Source organism: Chelonoidis abingdonii, chromosome 8 (assembly GCF_003597395.2).
Source record: "Chelonoidis abingdonii isolate Lonesome George chromosome 8, CheloAbing_2.0, whole genome shotgun sequence".
Taxonomy (NCBI): Eukaryota; Metazoa; Chordata; order Testudines; family Testudinidae; genus Chelonoidis; species Chelonoidis abingdonii.
In genome coordinates, this window is record NC_133776.1 from 59856571 (window position 1) to 59881863 (window position 25293).

General features: G+C 44.5%; 1 protein-coding gene across 2 annotated transcripts in view; it reads left to right on the top strand.

Moving 5' to 3' along the window:
* LOC116820097 (protein eva-1 homolog C-like) overlaps window positions 1-25293 on the top strand; it is a 49263-nt gene that overhangs the window by 1607 nt on the left and 22363 nt on the right. The window contains exons 2-3 of one of the 2 annotated variants that reach the window (XM_075068999.1): window positions 19079-19278; window positions 21962-22045. In XM_075068999.1, the coding sequence (XP_074925100.1) occupies window positions 19079-19278; window positions 21962-22045 (284 nt within the window). The remainder of the gene's footprint in view (window positions 1-19078; window positions 19279-21961; window positions 22046-25293) is intronic. The other variant, XM_032772338.2, reaches the window with a different exon arrangement.

Below are 25293 nucleotides of genomic sequence, written 5' to 3' on the forward strand. Positions count from 1 at the left end.
GGGTCTTGGGGGGGTCCCCCAGGGAAAGGTTGGGGTGACTCGGGGTAACCAGGAACCCTAAAAAAATCCTGGTTGGTGGCAGTGATATCAGATCCAAGCTGGGTATAAGCTTGGGGGAGGTTCACAGTAAGCACCCAGATTTTGTACGCTAAAGTCCAGATATGGGAAAAAGTTTACCACAGAGGCACAGAGACAAAGCCCAGCAGCCTTTAGAACCCATGTGTCATAGTGTGACAGGGACCTTGAAAAGGGAGTTGGGTCCAATGTACCTGTGACTGGCCAGTTGCCTGCCATTTGGGCTTAAGGGAAGGCACCTAGGGCTGTGGGGGAGGAAGACAGGAAGAGGCAGGAGAGAGCTTCCTCAGAACACAGACAGAAGAACCAGAGACTAGCCCCAGAGAGAGAGTTGTAGGAAGCCTAGAGGAGGGCAGTAACTGTTGCTGCTGGGGTGAGTTCTGTGGAAAGCCATGGAGAGGACTTGCTAGAGCTGGAGAACCCTGCCAAGTCGTGGGAAAGTTAGTGCAGAAGCCTCTGAGAATGAAGGGAAGAATCAGCTTGGTCAGTGTGTGCTGGGCATAGGGGTTCTGGAGGGAGGTTCCCTGAGCGAAGTGGGGCACACAGCTGAGAAGCCCTGGGGCAGTGGAACCCTGAGGGGGGTCCTCTCACAGGACACTTGACTTGGGGCTACAGGAGATGGCTGAGCCCCAAGTCTTCAAGGGAGAGAGCAAGGCTTAATGGCTTCAAGGCTCATGGGAGAGCAGCGGGTCTGGGAACTCTCAGATGGAGGAGAGTGAGGCCCTGGGGCAAGGGAATGGAACTGGGACTGAGTGGTTAATGACTTGGGTGGGCAATCTGGGAACAGAGACCTTTGTATGGGATTGAAGAGCTGGTGCATTGTGATTGGATTTTACTTTGGGGTTTTGTTTTACCATGAAGGATTCACAAACTGTTGCCCTATCTATGACTAGAAGGGTTTGCATTTGCCGAAGAGGAAGAGAATATTCCTTTGTGTGAGTGACACTCTGGGGAAACTGAGGCAGGCACAGCCTGACCCTGGAGGGCACCCCAGTGGGGGCAACCCAGTGATGCCATATGTATTTAGGACCCTCATCTGAGCAGTATTTTGCTTCTATGAAATGAACAGGATGAAATGAGGGGTCAGGTAGAGCATAGCCACAAATGGAGTCTCTGGCTGGGATGAGAGAGCTGGAATTTTTCATTGTGCAGGGGTTCAGATGGGTGGTAATTTGGAGTCTAGTGTCTGGATCTGAACCAGCACCCTTGCATTGCAGGTAGTCCTTGGGGGCTGTTTACACCTGCTTCAAGGTCCTTTCATGGTACTGGAGTAGCAGATAGGGGTTTCTTAGAGCAATTAAATGTCTGGCCCTAGAATTTATGAGCCCAGCTAAATGTACCACTTCTGGGCCCAATGGTGCTGAGCACCCAAACTCCTGTGACTTCAGTGGAGCCACATCTGTTTATGCAAGTAGAGAAACTGGCCCTACTATATGACCATTACAGCACGTGACATTTCTCCAACTAAGCTCAATCAAACCCCAGCTCAGCCTCTAGAGATTTGTGCCTAGCCAGAAAGAGCAAAATGTTTCCCCCCACCTTTGTCTGAAGACTCCTGGACCAAAAAGGGTTTGAGCGAAACCCAGCCACTTCCCATTTTGTGGTAAACTGAAACCTGCTGTGTCTTTTTGGGTTTCACAATAAACAGCCCTGAGCTAGTAGGATAATAAAGTGAACCCTCGCCTTTCATTAAACCTAAGCATCCTGTAGAAGCACTAATGCATATCAAGATATTACTTAGAATAACAGATGGGGCTGCAGTAAGATCAAAGGAAATGACTTCATGAGGCAGGGTTATGGTAAATTCATAACCATGAGAAGAGGGACTGAGTCACTGGAACCTCGAGGCAGGAACAATTCCCTGCAAGCCCTGTTCCTTAAAACAAATGTATGGACTGAAGTCTGTTTAATTCTAATATTCCTGTACCCCAATCCGCCCACATCTCTGGAAGCAGAGGCTGGATTCTGGTATTATGCAACATATCATGTACCCACGTTCCACCAGTGCCCTCACCAGCTTTGGCCTCGTTTCAGATTTCATTTTAAAATAAAAGTTTTTAGTCATAATGGTTGTAAAGAAAATTGCTGAACTATCAGGACAATCATTGCTGGGAGGTGCCAGCTACAAGAGAGAGTGGGAGTTGTGAGCACGCTGCGGTATTGGATTATTTTTGAATGCTTGGTGTCAGGTACCTGAAACTCCTAAAATCAGCTTAAAAATCATGAGACTAAAGAAAAGCCCAATACATTTTTATATATATTTGGATTATTAGATGCTTATTGGGTTTTCAGCATTTAGGGTACCCTGAGGTCATATTTTCAAGCTTTTCTCCATGACCATCAGGGCTAGAAACTTACTTAAAAAAAAAAAAAAGCTGAGAGTTTCATATAGTCACTTGACTCCAGGAATTGGAGCTTTAAGAAATCCATCAAAATTCATGAAGCTCATGATAAAATCATGAGAGTTGGCAACAATTAAGTTGTCATTGTAAGCTCTGTTGGCCATTCAATATACATAGGAGTTTAAAGAACAGGTCAGCACCATGTATGGCAGGCTATTAAGAAATGAAATCTCTCTTGTTTGGGCCACATTTGGAGGTGGTATGGGCTGCCAGAAGTATGACACGTCCCCTGCCCTGACCTGTGAGACCATTTGAACTACAGTTCCCAGAATGCTCCTGTTCTAAGAAACCTAGGAATTGCAGACTGGATCAAATATGTAGTTCATCTAGTCCAGTGTCCTCTCCAACAATGGCTGGTGCCAAATGCTTCAGAGCAGAGTAGATAAAAATCAATGATTTAAAAAAAAAATTTAAAAAATGGATTTTTTTGATAAAATGCTTTTTGAGGAAAAAACCTATCTGAAGATAGTTTTAATTAAGATAGATATCTCATCATGGAATAGGGATTATAAATTCTAATTCTATAGTATGAGAGAATATAGTCATGTAATGTTTAAGAAAAGTTTGTAAATGAGTTCCAATAGTTCATGGATTAGGGACCAATTTTATGGGGTTCCAGGGGCTTCTGTATAGATTATTTAGGTTAATCTTTCTGTCTAACCAATGGGATTCAGTGCTCAGTCTAGAAGATACCATCAGAGATGCTTAGTTTTGCAGTTCTCAAACTGTGGATTTGTGTCTCCAGAGATAACATGCTTGTTAACAGCAAAAATATTTTAAAATAAATAAATATATAGAGGTGAGAAATAACAGACCTCAACCCTATTGTCCCTCTGCAAATTTGTGTACACAGAAACAATCTCTTACCTCTCTCTAAAAGTGAAAAGTTCCAAAAAGTTCAATGAATAGAAGATTGTTGGGGCGGAATACATCTGGACAAGGAGAAGAAGTCTGGAGATAAATGTAAGAAGGGAGGGACAGGCAATAAAAACAAAAGTGAAACTGTTTGAGCAACATATTCCAGAAATCTTGAGGTCTTTGAGTGTAGCCTTCATTGATTTGAGATCTACCATACCATTCTCTCACTAGAAGGGAAAACCTATCATGGCAGCAGGCTGTAAAAGTTTGGGAATAAGAACCTGTGATGGAGTAGGGAGTGGGGCAGATTGACGTGGGAATGTTGTGTGGGAGTTTTATTGGGACTGTCTGCATTTGTGATGGGATACCAGGGTGTGACCACACTTGAGGGATGATACCTGAGCATGTAACCTGAGCCCAGGAGGGGATTGGAGCCAGGTGACACCTTTTGCCCGGGAAACTGGACAAAGGCTGGAAGAGGAGCCGAGGGAGGCAGGGTGAGACTGCTAGAGGGGGTTTTTCAGTCTGGAGCTGGCTGGGAAAATGGAGAGAGCCCCAAAGCTGGGGTCAAAGCTCCCTGCCCCGCACCCTTGGGACTTGATTGAGGGGTCCTGATTGTACCTACAAGCTCTGTTTGGGACTGTGTTCCTGTCGTCCAATAAACCTTCCGTTTAACAGGCTGGCTGAGAGTCACGGTGAATCACAGGAATTGGGGGTGCAAGGCCCTGACTCCCTGCATACTTCATGACAGAACCATTCAAGAAATATGTTTGCTGATGATGTTTTAAAGAAAGTCACACCAGTGAACTGGTGGAAGTCATTTAAGCACTTGGATTCAGAGACTGTTGAAGTGATAATCTCACTTTTAACAGCAGTAGCTTCGTTTGCTGGTGCAGAAAGAATATTTTCTTCCTTTGGACTAATTCACGCCAAACTGAGAAATCATTTGGGACCTGGAAAAGCAGGAAAGCTTGTTTTTCTTTTCTAGATTATAAACAAACAGGAAAATGAAGGTGAAGACAACTGAGTTAGCTGCAGAAGCCAATATTTTAAGTTTCTCATATTTCCTGGCTGACACAGTTGATTTAATTTTTGTTGTTTTTTTTTAAATATTTCATTTAAGTATTTTAGTTAAAGACAATTTTAACAAAAACAAACCTGATTTTAAAAAACTTGAATATTTAACTAAATTCAAAAATTCATAGGCTTGTTTTGTTAAAATATTATATGTTTGCTGTTGAAGAAAAAAATCCAGAATACCTAACATTCTTGTTTTAGTTAAATAAAACAATTTAAATGTCTGTTTGGTGATATTCTCCTCCTAGTACAGCATAGCAAGAAAATCCTCCAAATATTAATGATTAACCTGCTGAAATGGGGATAGTTCACCTCCCAGTGACTTCATAAATATCTGCTTCAATTACCTTTGGTAGCTGAAATAACCAAACAATCATTCATTTTCTGATATAGCTGTAAAACTAATCTGAAAGTTTTCAAAATAAATCACTTAAAAATGCATGGTGTACCTTCTAAAAATGAAACCTATATCTATTCTGAGTTGTGAAGAATATGTATTAAGGGTATAACAACCAACAAGAATGCACTTTTATGTAGAAACCCATGATTAAAACAAATTTTCCTGACTAGTGATTTAAATCATGATTTAAATCAAATCCACCCTGCTTCAGAGGATGGTGCAAGAAACTCTGCAGTAGGTGGTTGGGTGATAATCTGTCCCCCATGGAAATCTCTTGCTGATCCCTAATAGTTAGTTAGAGATTGTCTTAAATCCTGAAGCAGGAAGTTTTATATCCCTTCCAATACTCTAGTTCTTATCATTAATTCAGATGTTTGCATAGTCTTGTTATATGTATAAATGTCCAATCCCTCTTTGAATCTTGCCGTTTAAGGGTTTTTTAAAAATAACTTATGGTTCTAGTTCCTGAATAACTTATTACAGCAAATATAATAATAATATGTGCTCACTGGCCTAATGTAGGCACTCTAACGGCTGGAGATGGGACACTAGATGGGGAGGACTCTGAGTTACCATAGATAATTTTTTCCCAAGTGTCTGGTTGGTGGGTCTTGTTGGTAGAAATCCACCTCCCTCCTCCCTTTCAGTTCCCAGACACCGTTCGCTGGAAAATAACAGTTCAGAGTCCAGTCTGCAGGCAATTCGATGGGTTTACTGGGACTAAGCAAGTAAGCATACTCTGAAGCCCTTCACACCAGTCGGGGTATCTCTGTACGCCAATAGTTTTTTCCTCTTCCTCTCCCCCAACTACAGTTCTATATGCTAATAGAACCCCCTTCTTCTCCTAACCCCTAGCTTTGCACACCAACAGAGCTCCCTCTCCCGCCCTCCCCCCTACCTTCTTAGCAAAATTTATTACATTTGTAGTGCCCCTCCCTTGGGACCACCCCTTTCAACATATGGTTGTGTTCCGTTCTGGAAGGTCTTGAGTCTAGGGGCGATGAGACTATCTCTTTTGTATCTGATGGGAGGATGTCATAAATATAAAGGGAAGAGTAACAACCTTTATGTATGCAGTAATATAAAATACCTCTTGGCCAAAGATACAGAATCACTTACCTGTAAGGGATTAATCAGTTCAATTAACCTAATTGGCACCTTATCAGAAGGACCAATGGGGAAAGAAGATACTTTCAAATGTGGGGGGAAGGCTTTGTTTTTTCTCTTGTGTGTGTGTTCACTCTTGAGACAGAGAGGGGGACCAGGGCAGAAAAAAACATCTCCTAAAAAGATCCTGAAATGATACATCTAAAATCACAAAAATTGTAAGTAATAGCAAGGAAATGCATTAGATTATCTTTTGTTTTAGCTTATGAATTTTCCCTATTACTAAAAGGTAATTTTATTCCTGTTTTGTAACTGGGAAGCAGAATCAGAAGGGAATCCTCTGGGTTTTAAATCTTTTTATTTACTCTGTAAAGTTATCTTCCATACTGAGTTTGCAGGTGTGATTTTTTTATTTTTTTAAATAAAATTCTTCTTTTAAAAACCTGATTGATTTTCAGTGTCCTAAAAACCAGGGATTTGGTATGTGCTCACTTTGTTAATCTATTGGTTGGTATAATGTTCTCAAGCCTCCCCAGGAAAGGGAGTGAAGGGGCTTGTGGGGATATTTTGGGGGATATGGGGCTCTAAATGGCCCTTCTCTGAATGTTTGTTTAAATCACTTGGTGGTGGCAGCAATACCATCCAAGGACAAGGAAAGGAATTTGTGCTTTGGGAAAGTTTTTAACCTGAGCTGGTGGAATATAAGCTTAGGGTGTCTTTTATGCAGGTCCCCACATCTGTACCCCAGAGTTCAGAATGGGCAGGGAACCCTGACAGAAGAGTATGAAGCAGGGTTTTTTTTGGCCATAGTCACTTTCTTACAGACTTTGTCTCTCCTCCTTATACCCTCCCACTGCTCCATTAGCCTCTTATCGTCTCTTGTTATTGAAAGGCAAGGCTACCTGCTTGGGGTGGGGGTGCAGCCTTGTGCTTTCACTTACATTCTCTTGCTTGCTTATTCAGCCTGTTTAAACTAAAAGCAAGGCCAGAAGCAAGATTATTCTTGTTTAGCCTCTACCATATTTATTTCACATTATCCTAACAGGTCTCACCTACATGCCCAGGGTCTAACAGGTTGCTGTATTTGGGGTCAGGAAAGAATTTTCCCCTGGGGTCAAATTGGGAGAGATCATGGTGGGTTTTTGCTTCCTCTGCAGTATGGGGTCCAGGTCACTTGCTGGTTTGAACCAAAGTAAATGGTGGATTCTCTGTAAATTGAAGTCTTTAAACCAAGATTTGGTCACCACAAAGTTGCATTTTTTTTGGTGAATTTACTATTCGACCAAAAATTTTTCCCAGTTCTAGTGCAGCCTCACTGAAGTCGATGGTTCCAAAGCGCCAAATTCTGCATTCAGTTACACCAGTGTAAATCCCTAGTAACCTGTTGGCTTCAGGATTTGGCTCATAGGCAAAGTACATTGGTGCATTCTTATACCTGGGCTGAATTTGGCCTGGTATGTTTAAAGTGCCCCAAAATTATTGAGCTTGATAGGGTTGACTTACATAGTTGGGAAGAATAAGTCCATCCACTACAAGAATCAGTGGATGAATGTCTATGATCAGGATTATGCAGGAGGCCAGGTTCATTGATTCCAAGGTCCAAAGGACCATCATGATCATCTAGTCTAACCTCCTGTATAATATAGATCAGAGACCTGCCCCAAAATAATTCCTAGAGCAGATCTCTTAGAAGAAACATCCAACCATGATTTTAAAAGGGTCAGCGATGCAGAATCCACAATGACATTTGATAAATTACTCCAAGGATTAATTACTCTCACTGTTAAAATTTACACCTTATTTCCAGTCTGCATGTGTCTAACTTAAATTTCTAGCCATTGAATTGTGTTAGACCAGGGATCGGCAACCTTTGGCATGTGGCTTACCAGGGTAAGCAGCCTGACAGGTCAGGCTCATTTGTTTACCTGCCATGTCCACAGGTTCAGACAATCGCAGCTCCCACTGGCCGCGGTTCGCCACTCCAGGCTAATCGGGGCTGCAGGAAGCGGTGCGGGTCGAGGGATGTGCTGGCTGCTGCTTCCCACCGTCCCCATTGGCCTGGAGCAGCGAACTGTGGCCAGTGAGAGCTGCGATTGCCTGAACCTGTGGACGTGGCAGGTAAACAAATCATCCTGGCCCACCAGGGTGCTTACCCTGCCGGGCCACGTGCCAAAGGCTGACGATCCCTGTGTTAGACCTTTCTCTGCTAGACTGAAGAGCCCGTCACTAAATATCTGTATCCCAGGTAAATACTTGTACACTGTGATCCAGTCACCCCTTCACCTTTTCTTTGTCAAACTAAAAAGACTGAGCTCTTTGAGTCTATCACTAGGAGGCAGGTTTTCTGATCCTTTAATTGTTCTCGTGGCTCTTCTCTGAACCCTCTGCATTTTATCAACATCCTTCTTTAATTGTGGGCTCCAGAACTGGATACAGGATTCCAGCAGTGGTTGTACCAATGCCAAATAGAGAGGTAAAATAACCTCTCTAGTCCTACTCGAGATTCCCCTGTTTATGCATTCCAGGATTACATTAGCTCTTTTGGCCACAGCATCACATTGAGTGCTCCTGTTCAGCTGATTATCCACCACAGTCCCCAAATCTTTTTCAGAGTCACTGATTCCCAGGATAGAGTCCCCGAGCCTGTAAGTGTGGCCTGCATTCTTTGTTCCTAGATGTATACATCTACATTTAGCTGTGTTAAAATGCACATTGTTTGCTCTCATCTAGTTTACCTAGTGATCCCGCTCTTTCTGAATCAATGACCTGTCCTTGTCATTGTTTATTGCTCTCCCAATTTTTATCTCATCTGCAAACTTTATCAGTGATTATTTTGTTTTCTTCCAAGTAGGGCTATCAAGTGATTTAAAAAAAATTAATTGTGTGTTAAAAACATTAATTGCGTGATTAATCGTGCTGTTAAACTATAATAGAATACCATTTAAATATTTTTGATGTTTTCTACATTTTCAAATATATTGATTTCAATTACAACACAGGATAGAAAGGGTACAGTGCTCGCTTTTTATTTATTTTTGATTACAAACATTGCAATGTAAAAATAATAAAATAAATAGTATTTTTTCAATTCTCTCATTACATGTACTGTAATGTAACCTCTATATCATGAAAGTTGAACTTACACATGAAGAATTATGTATAAAAAAATAATGACTTTGTTTTTTAATGCAATGTAAAACTGTAGAGCCAACAAGTCCACTCAGTCCTACTTCTTGTTCAGCCAATCGCTCAGATAAACAAGTTTGTTCACATTTGTGGGAGATAATGCTGCCTGCTTCTTGTTTACAATGTCATCTGAAAGTCAGAACAGGCATTCGCCTGGCACTGTTGTAGCCGGCATCACAAGATATTTATGTGCCAGATATGCAGCATTATCTCCCATAAATGTAAACAAATTTGTTTGCCTTAGCAATTGGCTGACCACGAACTAGGACTGAGTGGGCTTGTATATGCTAAAGTTTTATATTGTTTTATTTTTGAGTGCAGTTATGTAACAAAAAAAAAATCTACATTTGTAAGTTGTACTTTCATGATAAAGAGAATGCACTACAGTACTTCTATGAGGTAAATTGAAAAATACTATTTCTTTTATCATTTTTACAATGCAAGTATTTTTAATAAAAATAATATAAAATGAGCACTGTACACTTTGTATTCTATGTTGTAATTGAAATCAATATAACTGAATATGTAGAAGAACATCCAAAATATTTAATAAATTTCAATTGGTATTCTATTGTTTAATGGTGTGATTAAAGCTGCGATTAATTCTGATTAAATAATGATTAAATGTTTGTAGTTAATCTCATTAGTTAACTGCGATTAATAGACAGCCCTACTTCAAAATCATTGATAAAAATGTATCTTCTGATTTTAAAATCTATTAATGTAATGGTAGTTCTAATCCTAGTACTTTTTAGCATCGGCAATGCTGTTTGGACCATACTACCTAGAATCTGCAACAAGAAGTAATAATTATTAATGTTATCATTTATAAACTATATAGAATCATAGATGTGCCTGGCACTTTACAATATAGATAAAGATTGAGTCTCTGTCCCGAAGACCTTACAATCTAAGCTGGTCATCCTCCAAAAATCGTACGCTCATACATAGTCCCAATGGCTTCAATGGACTGCTCATGTGCATTAAGTTAAGCAGACGCATACATTTTTGCACAATTAAACCTTTGTGCAGATGAGACAACAGTGAGAAGGTGAATTAAGAGGAAGGAAGCATGCGAGAGAAGACTGTGTGATTATGAGTATATGTGCTTATCTAGAAGGGAATATGACATGCTTACAACTGTGACTACGCATCAAGATGATGAATTTTTCTAAAAATAAGTGATATTTTGGGTTTGTCGCTGTGCTCAGTAGATTTTTAGCTGTGCAGCCACGGTTAGTGTGTTTCCTTACAAAAATTAAACCCCATGGAGTGTGGTGTATTGTACATATTTTTCTTGTTATAGAATTCCAAGCACCCTACATGTTACAGAGAAATGCCAACACTTCTTTGGATGCTGAATCCTGAGGTTTTGGCAGCTTCAGGCTTTTAGATTCACTTATCACAGTGCATTTTCCCCCTTGGTGTATCAATGACACACCTCTGCTAGGAATTATTACTGTTGCTGGTTAAGCACCTTAGCAGTAAGTTCTAACTTGGGTGGGCTATTGTTTTGTATTTCACATCAGAACCCTCCTCCACCAATCAACTTGAGCCCTTGGTTCTGTCATTTGCTTGCCACCTACACTTAAGGTGTATTTGCTGTAGTGCCCCAGAGGCACACTCTGACTTGTGATTCACTGGTGGATGGACACCTGTATTCTGCTGGCTATTGATGCATTGCTTGTGACATGAACTTGTGCACTGTGTCTAGCTTTTGACGGAGAGATGCCCACATTAATTTACAGTTATTGGGCTTTTGCAGGCAGTGGCACAGGGAGACCAACTGACTGAATGGGCTACAAAGAGTGGCACCAATGGGAGAAATTGGCACTGCCATCATCTGAGCCAACCCTGTCCTTTGGCTCAGTGGAACACTTCAATCTTTGGGGCTGTCAGTCTGTCTTGTTTCACAGCACTAAATTAAATGTTAAAGCATAAGGCACCAGGCTGGGAATTAGGAACCCTGGGTTCATTTTCTGGCTTTGCCGCCGCCACCACCACCTTGCATGGCTTTCGGCAAGTCACTCTATCTCCCTTTGCCTCAATTTCCCCATCTGTACAATGGGAATAACTACACTTGGTTTCCCCCACCCTTTGTTTGTCTCATCTCTTCAGATCATAAGTTCTTTGGAGCAGGGATTGTTTCTTAGCAGGTATGTGCAGTACTTAGAACAAATCAGACCTGATTCTAACTTGGCCCTCTAGGCAACCATATTCTAAACTTGAACCACTGTACTCTGTGGGGACCCTTGAAGAGCAGTACTTTTCCAGAATGTTGGTCTGTGGCCTTGTTGATCCTGTCCACCTCTCTCTGTGGACACCAGTGCCCCAAGAACTTCCCTCTTTTGCCCTTGTTGGTTCAGCACTGTTCTTTCCTGGAAACAGCATCCGTTCCAAGGAATGCCATTTCTTCCCCTCAGGGGGAGGTGGGCTTTGCAGGGACCCCACCAAAGATGTTGATTCGCTGCCCCCTTGGCTGCATTTCCATCCTCCTCCCTTCCTTTCTTGTTTTCTTCTTTGTAGTTACATTAAGATGAATGAACCAGTTGTGAAACCTGGAGCCCCTCCAGGGACAGATTTCAGATGTTTATTCTTCTCTCACCAGTGAAAAGAGAAGGAAAGAAAATGATCAAAATATCTGCTGCTGTGTCCAAGTGTATGATTAACCCTGTGGGGCCTGGAATGAGTTTGCAACCAGGAAACCCTGTACTATCAGGAGCTCTGACTCCAGACATCAGCGTGTTAGTGTCAGCACTGAGTACTGGGAAGGTAAAAGAGGCTATTGTACAGCAGAGCCTGGTACCAGGGTTTCTGGATGGATTCAGAGAGCAGGTGTGGATACACTCGGTGTGGATGGCAGCTCCTTCCCCAGATAGCCCAGCTGGAGGGATGGGGGATAGCTGGATGTACACAGCCCTGCCACTCAGCTCTCCAGATTCTTCACCAGCTATGAATTCAGAGCTTCTCAGACCAGTGATTGAAAAATAATCTGGTCAATTGACTCCTTTACTCAGAGTCATAAACTAGGCCAAGGGTTTCTGAGATTTTGACTCTTTCTTGTAAATAGAGCCGGCTCCAGGCATCAGCTAAGGAAGCAGGTGCTTGGGGTGGCCAATACAAATGGCCGGCATGTCCAGGTTTTCGGTGGGAATTTGGCAGCGGGTCCCTCAGTCCCTCTCTTCCTCTTTGAGCTGCTGTCGAAGTGCCACTGAAGAGGAAGAGAGGGAGTGACGGACCTGTCGCCGAACTGCCACTAAAGAATGGAGTGGCCCGATTGAGTTGCCGCCTATTGGCTTTTTTTTTTCTCCTCCGCTTGGAGTGGCAGAAAACCTGGAGCCAGCCCTCCCTGTAAAACTGCAGTGCTGCCAGTTTGGGGCTCTCTAAGGCCTTGTCTACAAATGTCTAGTGTAGCTAGTCTGGTGAGATCTGCACTGGAGTAAATAGCGCAGACTCCTGTAGACACAGATGCAGCTACATCAGGGCTTGAAATTCCAGTGTAGACGAGGCCTAAAACCTAGAAGGGATGCTGGCATTAGGCTGACCAATTCACTACCCACCCTGGCTATTAAATCCCCAAGCTCAGGCTTGTGCTGTAAGTATGTAAAGGATCTCTCAGGGATGACGCATAATCCTCCACCATCCTTCCCTGGGGCAGCACAGTATTGTCAGGGGAGGATTTCAGGGAGCTGGTGTGAGATCAGTCTTCAAAGAAGGAGATAAGGGTGTGGTGGGGTCTGATACGTCAGGAATTTCATACAACCTCAGCAATTAATGGCCAGTGCTGGTATTGGAGGGTGTGGTTCCTTCCCTCAGCAAGCATCAGAGATGGGGAAGCTCCCTGCTAATCACAAGCAATGGGGGAAGGCAACTCACAGCCAGATTTCCTCCCCCTCAGCCTGGCTATGAATTTTATTGGGGGCAATATGATCAAATCTAGTCAAAAGCCCAGTACTATGTACCTTGGGTGGGTAGAGGGCAAGTCACTCATGGTCAGGGCGCTATGTATTCCATGATTCTTCAGCTGCAGCACTGATCAGTGCCTTGCCAGAGAAATGCACTAAAGATTGTAACTTTCATTATAAATAACCAAACTCACCCCAAAGGGTTTCAAAGAAAACCTGCCAGAATAAAACTGAGCGTAAGCGGATGCAGTCTTGCCTTAGACAGTCTGACAGTCTTAAACAAGAGAGCCGAGCTGCAGTGTTAACTCTGAAACCCACTGAAGACGACTTAAATAAGTTGCTATTTCACTGCTGACTCTTTTAGCACAGACATCCAGCTAATGTGCTCATCTCACAATCCCACTCTGCCTCCATCATCTTCCATGCAGCCAAAAGCCCCAACTGCCTCCACCTCAGCTGTCACACCTCCCTCTTCACCACTGCTGAGGTCTACATGGCAGTATCTACCACACACTGAGAACTGATCTTCAGGGGCTGAATGAACTTAACGGCATGAAATAACCTGGTGCCCAGACTGGATTATATTCATTGTCATATTTAATGACATAAGGAGCTCCTGTTTTTGTAATTCACCTCTAGCTGTTGTGGAGTTTTCAGTCTGACACCCCAGGTTGTCATAGAAACCAAGAGACTTTTATACTGGATGTAGGCCCAACGCCTGCACAGTATACCAGGCCTTGCCCAAGATGGCTGCAAAAAGCACAGTGTAGAGGGGCATTGGCACACCATTGAATGTGGGACAGTGCTGACTCTTGGAATGGAGCGTATAGGTGTCTGTCTAAATACGTAAAAGCAGCAGAGAGTCCTGTGGCACCTTATAGACTAACAGACGTATTGGAGCATGAGCTTTCATGGGTGAATACCCACTTTGTCAGATGCATGTAGTGGAAATTTCCAGGGGCAAGTATATATATGCAAGCAAGAAGCAGGCTAGAGATAAAGAGGTTAGTTCATCAGGGAGGGATGAGGCCCTCTTCTAGCAGTTGAGGTGTGAAAACCAAGGGAAGAGAAACTGCTTTGTAGTTGGCAACCATTCACAGTCTTTGTTAATCCTGAGCTGATGGTGTCAAATTTGCAGATGAACTGAGCTCAGCAGTTTCTCTTTGAAGTGCTGTCCTGAGGTTTTTTTGCTGCAGGCTGCTACCTTTAAATCTGCTATTGTGTGTCCAGGGAGATTGAAGTGTTCTCCTACAGCTTTTTGTATACTGCCGTTTCCTAATATCTGATTTGTGTCCATTTATCCTTTTCTTTAGGGACTGTCCAGTTTTGCCTATGTACATAGCAGAGGGGCATTGCTGGCATATGATGGCGTACATTACATTGGTGGACGTGCAGGTGAATGAACCGGTGATGGCGTGGCTGATCTGGTTAGGTCCTGTGCATGGTGTTGCTGATGTAGATGTGGACAGAGTTGACATTGAGGTTTGTTGCATGGATGGTTCTGAGCTAGAGTACTATGGTGCGGTGTGCAGTTACTGGTAGAATATGCTTCAGGTTGGCAGGTTGTCTGTGGGCAAGGCTGGCCTGCCACCAAGGCCTGTGAAAGTGAGAGATCATTGTCCAGGATGGGTGTAGATCCCTGATGATGCGTTGGAGAGGGTTTTAGCTGGGGGCTGTATGTGATGGCCAGTGGAGTTCTGTTGGTTTCTTTCTTGGGTTTGTCTTGCAGTAGGAGGCTTCTGGGTACACTTCTGGCTCTGTTATCTGTTTCCTTATTTCCTCATGCGGGGATTGTAGTTTTGAGAATGCTTGGTGAAGATTTTGCAGGTGTTGGTGTGGTAATCTAGCCTCCAGTCCCAGACCTGGACTTTAGCGTCCACAATCTGGTCCTGTCCAACCTGGACTTTTGCGTCCAAATCCTGGGGGCTTACCTGAAACTCCCCAAGCTCACTACCTAAGCTTGGATATTCTCGCTGCCACCAGATCAGGAATTGCTAGGGCCTGATCCCCGCTTTCCTCTCTCTGGGGTTCCAACCCTCCCTTGGTGGGACACCCAGATTCCAAATCCCTTGGATGCTAAAAGCAGGGGAGAAAACCCCTTCCCCCCTCCTTCCCAGGCTTGCCTCTTGGTCGGCCTGCGAGTATCAAGAAACCGGTTTCTTCTGCTTCCCAAGAGATAGCGTTCTCTACCCCTCAGAGACATTGAGATGCAAAAATGCCAACAGCTTGCTTGCTTCCCACCGTCCTGCTCTTTCCCTGAAAGCAATAGGAAAATAGCCCACAGCCTGGCTTTTCCCTTCCCTTTGCCTCCCTAGGAAAGAAACTTCCACACGTTTTAAAAGAAAAGTTATATAAAGAAAGAAAGAAAATATAAAACAATAATCTTGCATTAAGAAACTCAATACAGGCTCTTGCTTATAGAAAATATGAAAAACAGTCTGATTTAAAAAGATAGCCCAATTAAACCAGTCCAACAAATCAACATAACATGTTAAATCAACACAAAGATCATCATAGCCGAATATCTTTGCGCTCCCTGGTACTTACGAATGTTTAAAAGAACTTTAAAGATAAGATGAAGTTAGGAGGAAACTTGTTTACTCACAGCCGAGAAAACAACAAAGACACAGCCATCCACATCTATTCGTACAACCCAAAGCTCCTCACAGCCGAATTGCTTTGGGGGGTTCCTTTACTACTCCAGACTTTGGTATAATATTTGAAATAAGAAGGAGTTAGGAGGAAACCTTGTTTACTCACAGCCGAGAAAAAAAAAAGACCCCGAGTATAACAAATTCCCGCCCTGACTTTAAACAATCCAGTTCTCTGATTGGTCCTCTGGTCAGGTGTTTGGTTACCCTTTCCAGCTAAAAGAAATTAACCCTTACCTTACCTATCTATTTATGACAGTTGGTCTCTGTCTGAGGGGTTGGAGCAGATGTAGTTTACCTCAGTGCCTGGCTGTAAACAATGGATCATGTGGTGTGCCAGGTGGAAGCTGGAGGCATGAAGGTAGGCATAGTGGTCAGTAGATTTTCGGTATAGGGTGGTGTTAACGTCACCATCACTTATTTGCACCGTGGTGTCTAGGAAATGGACCTCCCGTGTAGATTGGTCCAGTCCGAGGTTGATGGCGGGGTGGAAGCTGTTGAAATCATGGTGAAATTTTCCAGAGTCTCCTTCCCATAGGTCCAGATGTTGAAGAGGTCATCAATGTAGTGTAGGTAGAGAAGGGGCGTGAGTGGATGAGAGCTGAGGAAGTGTTGTTCCAGGTCAGCCATAAAAATGTTGGCATATTGTGGGCCATGGCGGTGCCCATAGCGGTGCCACTGATCTGGAGGTATATAATATTGTCATCAAATTGAATAGTTGGTGTGTGAAGATAAAGGACAGAGCTCAGCAGCCAGTTTGTGCTGTGGCATCATCAGGGATACTGTTCCTGACAGCTTGTATTCATCTGTGTTGGATGTTTGTATAGAGAGCCCTACATCCATGGTGGCGTAGGATGGTGTTTCTGGAAGGTCACCAATCCATTGTAGTTTTCCTCAGGAAATCAGTGATGTCACAGAGATAGCTGGGAGTGCTGGTGGCATAGGTCTGAGTAGAGAGTCCAATAGCCAGACAGTCCTTCAGTGAGAGTAACGAATGCCCGAGAATATGGGGCGTCCAGGATTTCCGTTGTTTTGTGGATCTTGGGTAGTAGATAGAATAACCCTGGTCGAGGCTCTAAGGGTATGTTGATTTGTTCCGGTGTCAGTGTAGGGAGTGTCCTGAGTAGATGGTGCAGTTTCTTAGTGTATTCCTCAGTGGGATCTGAGGGAAGTGGCCTGTAGAATTTGGTATTGGAGAGTTGTCTAAATACAGGGTCATGCGACATGAAGTAGGGAGGTTCCCTAGGGACCTTTTCTTCAGCCTGAGTCTGGCCGCACTCATGAGTGTCAGGATATACTAAGGCTGAAGTGTGCATGGTAAGGGGAATTGAAAGTGGCCCTCAATGCTGTGCTGTGGCCTTGGCTGGCTTTAAGTCCTGTAGCTCTTGCTACTTTGGTGCCCTCTGAAGGTCAGATCCTGTTCCTTTATAGCTCACTGCCAATGATCCCCTTGACTTCAGTGGCACAGGATCACATTAACGAGGTCAGGGATCTATATGGGGAGATCTACATGAGGGAACCTCTCCACATGGTCCTTCACGTGGTAGATCTATGTCATTAAATTAATCATTGCAAATGGCATGGACAACTGGAAGGAAGGTAATTGTAACTTACTCTGGTTTTATTTCCCTGTGTAGCTGAGTGGGGCCCAATGAGGGAGATATAGTATGAGTAGTGGAACTGAAAGGAGAAGATCAGGGTGAGGAACGACCCGTGTGAGACCTGAAAATCTCCATAACTAGAACCAAGCTTTCATAGTTTCTGAACTTTGCCTCCTTGCTGCCTCTCTTGTTCCCAATGAAACCACCGCTGCTCCGTTGGCTGATAAGGAAAAGCTCCCTGACACAAGCCATGTACTTCAGACACAGGGCTGGAGCTTCAGTCACAGGGAAATGCTTCTGTAGAAACTTTCATGTCAGACTGAACATGTGTCATTCCCTGCTATAAAGAGCTGAATAACAGGATGAGGGGAAGGGCTAAAAAGTGAAGGGCTTAATTCTCCCCTTACACTACTGTATAATTCTGTGAACTTTGGTGGAGTTTTTCTTGATTTACTCCTGTGTAAATGAGGCCAGAACCAAGCCCAAAGTCTTCATGGACATGGCCACTTCCTGTGATAGTCTCCTCAGGATAAGGCCTGGCTTACATTTTTTTAATGTAGAAGTGACCTTGGAGAGGTCTTAATGCAGATCCTTCCAGAGCAACTTGATGTCTCTTCAGTGCCCCAAGCCCTCTGCTCAGCTGGGGAGCCTGAGAACAATGTGAGGAACTGGCTGTGGAAGAGCTGGTGATCTGAACTCTGATTCTCCGAGTGCCAGTGCATTGTGTCTCTAGAGGCAACTAAATATTGGTCTATAAGTACTTGCACATAATATATCTGATACTACAGGGCACTTTAATCTGGCAGGCAAAGGTATAACAAGATCCAAGTTCAAGTTAGAAAAATTGAAGTGGAAATAAGGTGTAACTTTTGAACAGTGAAAATAATTAACAATCACAACAGCTCACCAAGGGATGTGGGGCATTTTCCTTCACTTGGCATCGTTAAATCAAGACTGGATGTCTTTCTTAAAAATAAGCACTAGTTTAACCACAAGTGATTGGGCTTGAGGCAGGTGCTGCTGGTGAATTTCTGTGGTCTGTTATGAAAAATATTAGATTATGGTCTTAGAAGCAATGAATCTATGAACCATCTTGGTCTGTTTCTACAGTAAGTTTGTTATGTCACCAAAAACCTAGAAACCCCCCCGATTGGTTCCTTTAGCTTAAAGACGGGTTAAAAAAAACCCAAATTTTGTCTCCAACTCTTGCTTATTCCTTCCAAGTGGCTGAGCTGGTTTTTGTTACTTTTATCCCATTTTGGACAACCTTAGTGTAGACTAGGGGCTCTCAAACTTCACTGCACTGCGACCCCCTTCTGACAACAAAAATTATTACACAACCCCAAGAGTGGGGACTGAAGCCTGAGCCTGCCCAAGGTGGGGAGGATCAAAGTCAAAGCCCAAGGGCTTCAGCCCCAGACCCCTGCCACCCAGGGTGGAAACCCTAAGGCTTTGGCCCTGGGTGGTGGGGCTCAGGCTTTGGCCACGGGCCCCAGCAAGTTTAATGCCAGCCCTGGCAACCCCACTTTGGGCTCCTGACCCATAATTTGAGAACTGCTGGTGTAGACCTTGGTACAATATTCCCCTTCCCCTGTCTGGCAGAAAAGTGCATTCCCTTCCCTGCCACAGCATCTCCCTCCCTCCTTGAGTTTGCATTTGCCTCCCACATGCCAGGACTCTGGAGGCAGTGTTCTCATTCCCTGAGGCTCCAGCACTTCCCAGCTCTAATGACTATCTATGTTTTATAGAGACAAGGTGGGACTAGCATGGCTACAACAACGCTGCATACAACATCTCTGTGTTTTACTCCCCTCAGGTTACCTTCAAAAGGTGCTGAAGAACCACACAGCCCATGCCTGTGATGGGGAGCAACTGGGAGTCATTTGTCCCCACAAGACCACCATTAGCATCCTATCTGCATTTTATGGGCGTCGAGTGCCCAGCCAGAACCTCTGCCCGAGCACTGGCAATATCTCTGGTGAGAGCACCATGTGTGTGTCTGCCACAGCCCGCCAGGTAAAAGCAAAAACATCCTTGAAATTCACAAGTAACAACATTCTAAGGGACTGCAGGAAACCAGGGCAGTACCATGCATGGAGGTGTTCAGGGTGACATGGGATGCTTTTGGGTTCAGGCAAGGGAGATTAGATTGTCTAATCGGAGGCCCCCAAAGTGCCCCCACATCTGCCAACTGGCCCTCAAACATTATAGCCTCGGGTCTCATCCCAAAAAATGGTGGGTGGTTTGGGACCTTGCAGTGAACTCCCACCCCTTACCTATACATGCAGAAGGAATTCAGGATGCTATTTTACCAGTGGAGTGATGAAAGGTACTGACACAATGGGACCTTTTGTGATGGATTGGGTGAGATTCACCTCCTAGAACTGCATTTGAGGTTATAAACCTAGGAAGAGGCGTTACTGATTCATTTTAACCAAGATGAATCTTGGAATAGGCATACAAAAAATTAATTGTGTGAAATTTGTCCATGTTAGGGCTTAACCCAGAGATGAAGGATGATCCAGTTGCTGTATAACTCCAAAAAATTGAGATCTTGGGATGCCGCTATAATACTCTACCCCCATTAAACTGTCCTTCCTGAGATATAAGTTTCCAGGGTTGTTAAGGAAACGCTAAAGGACACCGATATAACCTTCAGATAAAGAAATTGGCAAAGGCAATATTGTTTTCCAAAACAAAGTAACTAAAATCCCTAATACACTATATCCTAAAAATTCTAAACAAAACACAAAATCCCCAAGATACAAGTCCCTTGTTGCAAGTTTAAAGAGCATTTAAACCACAATAGTATATAGTTTATGATTCTAAGCAAAGTGCTTTGTTACAAATGGCTAGTTTGTAACTAATCGCTGACAATAGTTCTTTAAATCAGTGACTTTCAACCTTTCTAGACTACTGTACCCTTTTTAGGTGTCTGATTTGTCTTCTGTACCCCAAGTTTCACCTCACTTAAAAACTACTTGCTTACAAAATCAGACATAAAAATGCTTAAGTGTCACAGCACATTTACTGAAAAATTGCTGACTCTCATTTTTACCATATAATTATAAAATAAATCAATTGGAATATAAATATTGTACTTACATTTCAGTGTGATACTTGAGCCTGTTTTTCACTTGTGAGCCTTGTCTGAAGCCCAAGCCTTGCTGTCCAGGGCTGAAGCCCTGCTTGCCACCTGCTGATTTCGGCTCTGCACTTGCAATCCCGTCCCATGACCCCCCTGGAGATTTCAAACCCCAGGTTGAGAAACATTGATCTAGGTGAGTTGAGTACCCCCTGGAAGACCTTTGAGTACCCCCAGAGGTACACATACCCCTGGTTGAGAACCACTGCTTTAAACTTCACATAAGTAAAATACAATTAAAAGACATGCTTTTAGCATACACAGATGTTAAATACTACACTAAAATTTATATTAAAACTGGCAAGCTTACTTTATAAATCCATTGGTATCCCTTTATATCACTACTGCTGCTGTGATAAACCTTTCAGTATTCTTCTTTAATCGCTGTTCAGCTCCTGGTCAGTCAGCTCTGCTCTGCTCCAGTTTTCTTTTCTCTGTCTCTCTCTGCAGCAGCTTTTCTGACTTCTTTCCTTTGGCATCTCTTGCTGGTTTCCAGTTTCTCCGTCTGCTCCCGACTGAATTCCCCTCTCTCTGACTCGGACTCCAAAACTACCTGCTGGCAGCTGGCCTTTTATGGTGCACTGTGGCTCTCTCCTCATATGTCTGTCTATTCTTAGAAGCAATTACCTCACTTGCACATGCCCAGTATCAACCATTAGTTTAGGAAATGTAAATTTCAGAGATTTAAATACAGAAAGATCATGATTTTTAATTTACTAGGGCTAATATAGAACCAAAGGAAATCATTGTTTTCCTTTGACTCTGGGTACTCAAGCCATGTATGGTGGATGTGAATGCCAAAGTCATTATTCTTTTCACCCAAGAGATTCTTTAAGAGGTGCTTTTATTGTGTAGAGTCCAATGGCAAATTTTTTTTGAAACCTGGTTAAATACTTCCTTAACATTGCACTTTGCTGGGAAGAGATCTGCCTTCATGTGGGCTTATGAAGGAAAGAGATTGTGTGCCAAAGAGTCAGAAAGCCAGAGAAAGGCACAGGTTATTTGACATTAGCAGCAGCTAACTTTTCATTCTGGATGTCGCCATTTTAAGGAGGGGTGTCTGGATAAGAAACTAGGAGACATGTTGGGTTTTTAAAGCAACTGAACCTCCCTCACCCCACTAGGTTCTGACAATTACTGTGAAAATTGTTTGAGGTGAGTGGCATCTCTGACAGTCTGGAACAGGCAGTGACTTTTCTGACACCAGTTAGATCCTCATAACAATCACAGTGGAACATTATTATTTAGTAACAGGCCATTTATCACCATTTAGTGCAAGCTGATCTTCATCATCTTCATTTAGTAGAAAGATTCTTGGCTGTCCCAGCTGACATATCAGGGAGTCAAATGGGGTCATGAGCCTAGACTGATCCTGGGTCTCTGATCTCATGAACCAGGGAACTTGTAAAATTTTATTGCCTCTTGTTGGCTTATCTTGGGGATAGGATGCAGCTGGATTTTGCTATTGAATTGAGAGCTATGACTTGTTTTGTAGCTGAGCCTACAGTAATACCACTAAACTCCTTTTTACTCACAAGCACCTCCTTGTTCTAGATTCACCAGGACAGTGGAAATCCTTGTCCGTGTGCCTTTGGCTGCCAAGGGCAGCTGGACTTGAAGAGAATATTAGAGCAAGAGGTGTGCAGAGCAGAGCAGGAGAACTAAGAGCTGATCGGAACCTTCGTTATAACCTCAGACTGAACCTTTCATAGTACATGTCTCACTAATAAGAGCAACCCTCCATAGGCAGTTAGGAGTGCCCTGGATGTCATGTTCCCTGAGTCATGAATAGAATAAGGAATGAGGCAGACTGGAGATAGCAATGTTACCATAGCTCAGAGTTATCATAGTTATCCATCCAGAGTTATTCATCAGCACTCTTAACATGGGTGACCATTAGAGCAATCCCCTCACCCCTCAGAATCAGCTAACTTTCCTGACTGTCTGGAAACCAACCTGATTTCAATGAAAATAATGGTGCTGATAATGATCATAAATCACACAACTGTTTCGAAGATTCCCCAGCCCAGCAGCTCTAGTTCTTTCTCTGACATTTCACTTTTGACTTAATAAACACACCAAAGACTTTTCACCCACAGGTTGGGCTTTCCATTTGCAACTTTTGTTCCCCATCAAACGTCTCACATCAGCCTGAGCTGCCCTTGTGTTGTGCCTCTCTTTAGTTACAACACTCTGGTCCATCAGCCCAGCTAGAGGAGGGTATGGGTAACTCCCTGTTTCCCCCAGGGACTGAATCTCCCTGGCCAGTCCAAGTATGTAAACTAGGAAATATCATCTGGTCCAGCCGCTGATCATTTTAGTCATGGATAAGCCTGTGATTCTGTCACAGAGGTCGTGGAAGTCACGGATTCCATGACTTTCTGTGACCTCCAGGACTTCCAGAACAGCTGGTATGGTCAACTCCAGGGCCACCTGAACAGATGGTCCCAGGACCAGCTGCTCCAGTGCCCCATGGCCAGTCGCACCGGCGGCTGCTGGAATGGCCCTGGGGCCAGCTGCTCAGACTGTCCCCAGGGCCAGCCGCATCGGCCACTGCTTGGGCATCCCCAGACAGCTGGCTCCAGGAAGCGCCCATACACCAGCCAGTGTAGCTGAATCCGGGGAACACCTGAGCATCGATCCTGGGGGCAGGGGCCTCCCTGAAGCAGAGATTCAGTCATGGGTATTTATAGTAAAAGTCATGGACAGGTCACAGACTGTGAATTTTTATTTCTTGTCCGTGACCTGTCCATGACTTTTACCAAAAATACCTGTGACTAAATCTTAGCTTTAATCATGTATCGAGAGGCATAGTATTCACCAACTGACTCCTGCATGGGAACTGAAATGGCTTAGTTGTCTGTTCAGCAAATTTTACTGGCTTATTTTAGTTGGTCTTTCTGAAACCCCACCCCCATGCTCTGCATAGCCAATGGGGACAGGTAGGGTGATCAGATGTCCTGATTTTATAGGGACAGTCCCAATATTTGGGGCTTTGTCTTATATAGCTGCCTATTACCCCCAACTCCCTGTCCCAATTTTTCACACCTGCTGTCTGGTCACCCTAGGAACAGGAACCATGTGCTTATCTACTCCTGGGTATTTTTTTTCTGTGAACACTGAGGACGAACTTTGACTTAGCTGTGCATATCACATTATATGTATTATGCTTATTGATTGCAGTGTCCATTGACTTAAGGTACTGAGATTTAAGAGTGAAATGGGTCAAAGTTGTTTTCCATTTGTGTCATTACAGATACAGTGTAGAGGGAACCAGTCACAAGGTTTGGACGCTTATTGAGTTATTTGTCTTTAAGTAGCCATCAGTCCCCTATTCCTGCCACTTGTGGGGCCCACTGACTTTACCTTACTCACCACAACCAGCATGCAGGGCATTTCTTAGGGGGCTTTCTAAACCAAGTGCTCTGGGGTATGGGCCCTTTCCCTCCAACTGCCTCTCATGAGGTGAGAAGGCTGCCGGCCCTTTAAGGGAAGTTCCTATGTTAGACCCATGAAGTCATTCAAGCCTTCAGTGATCTCATTGTACACAAAGATGCTAGGATTAGAACCAAAGAAACGATATGTAAATAAGAGCTCTGGTCTGACACTCCACCAAGGATCAGCCTAGGCTAAGTACAATGGATAAGAGACACCTCACAATTTTAGAGAGCACTTTCTCACACACACACCCCCAGGGGTCTCAGAGCTATCACTGTGTGGATTTCAGCTCAGCCCAGCCCACATATACATTGCAGGTTCCTATCTGCCCTACCACTGGAATCAGTAATGCACTTATCCCAGCAGCCCTCTGTGAGGCAGGGCAGGACTATGTGTCTCATTTTACAAGGTGGGGAATTAAGGCTCAGAGAGATTAAGGAGTTTGTCCACAGTAACATGTGGTAGAGGAGGGAATCAAACTCAGGTCTACCCCAGCCTAGACAAATGCTCTAATCACCAAACCATCCTTCCTCTCTGCTGTGTGCCTGGCTTGTCTGCTGGGGTCCAGCCCTGAACTGATCCAAGATTGTCTCCATGGCAGGGCTGGCTTTAGACAGTGCAGCACCCGATTCTTGGGGCATGTACTCTCCGGGGCAGCCGCACTTGCCACTCTCAGGCCGGGGGACCGGGGCTGGGGGGTTGCGGGGCTCTGGTCGAAGGAGTGGGGATGTGGGGTTGTGGGGCTCCGGCTGGGGTAGCAGGGCTGTGGGACTTGCAGCGCTCCAGCCGGGGGAGCGGGACCGCAGGGTTGCAGGACTCCGGCCGGGAGAGTGGGGCTGTGGGGTTGCAGGGCTCTGGGCAGGATAGCGAGGCTGCGGGACTTGCTGTGCTCGACCTGGGGAGCGGGACCGCAGGGTTGCGGGGCTCTGGCCAGGGTAGCGGAGCCACAGCGTTGCAGATCTCTGACCGGGAGAGCGAGGCTGCGGGGCTCTGGCTGAGGTAGTGGGACAGTGGGATTTGCCACACTAGGCCGGGGGAGTGGAACCACGGGGTTGTGGGGTTCCGGCCTGGAGAGCGGGGCTGCGGGGTTGTGAGGCTCTGGCCTGGGTAGCGGGGCCGCGTGGCTCCAGCCAGGAAAGCTGGACAGCGGGGTTCCAGGCCTATGGCCGGTAGGGCCGGCTTTAGGCCTATTCCACCAATTCCCCCGAATCGGGCCCCACGCCTAAGAGGACCCCGGGCCCAGTGAGAATCCCTTCCCTGGCTAGAGGTGCCTTTTTAATTTTTACTCACCCAGCGGTGCTCTGGGTCTTCATGGCAGGTTCTTCACTCGCTCTGGATCTTCGACTGCACTTCGGCGGTGAGTCCTTCGCTTGCTCTTTGTCTTCAGTGGCAGGTCCTTCAGTGCCGCCGAGGACCTGGAGCGAGTGAAGAACCCATTGCCCAAGTGC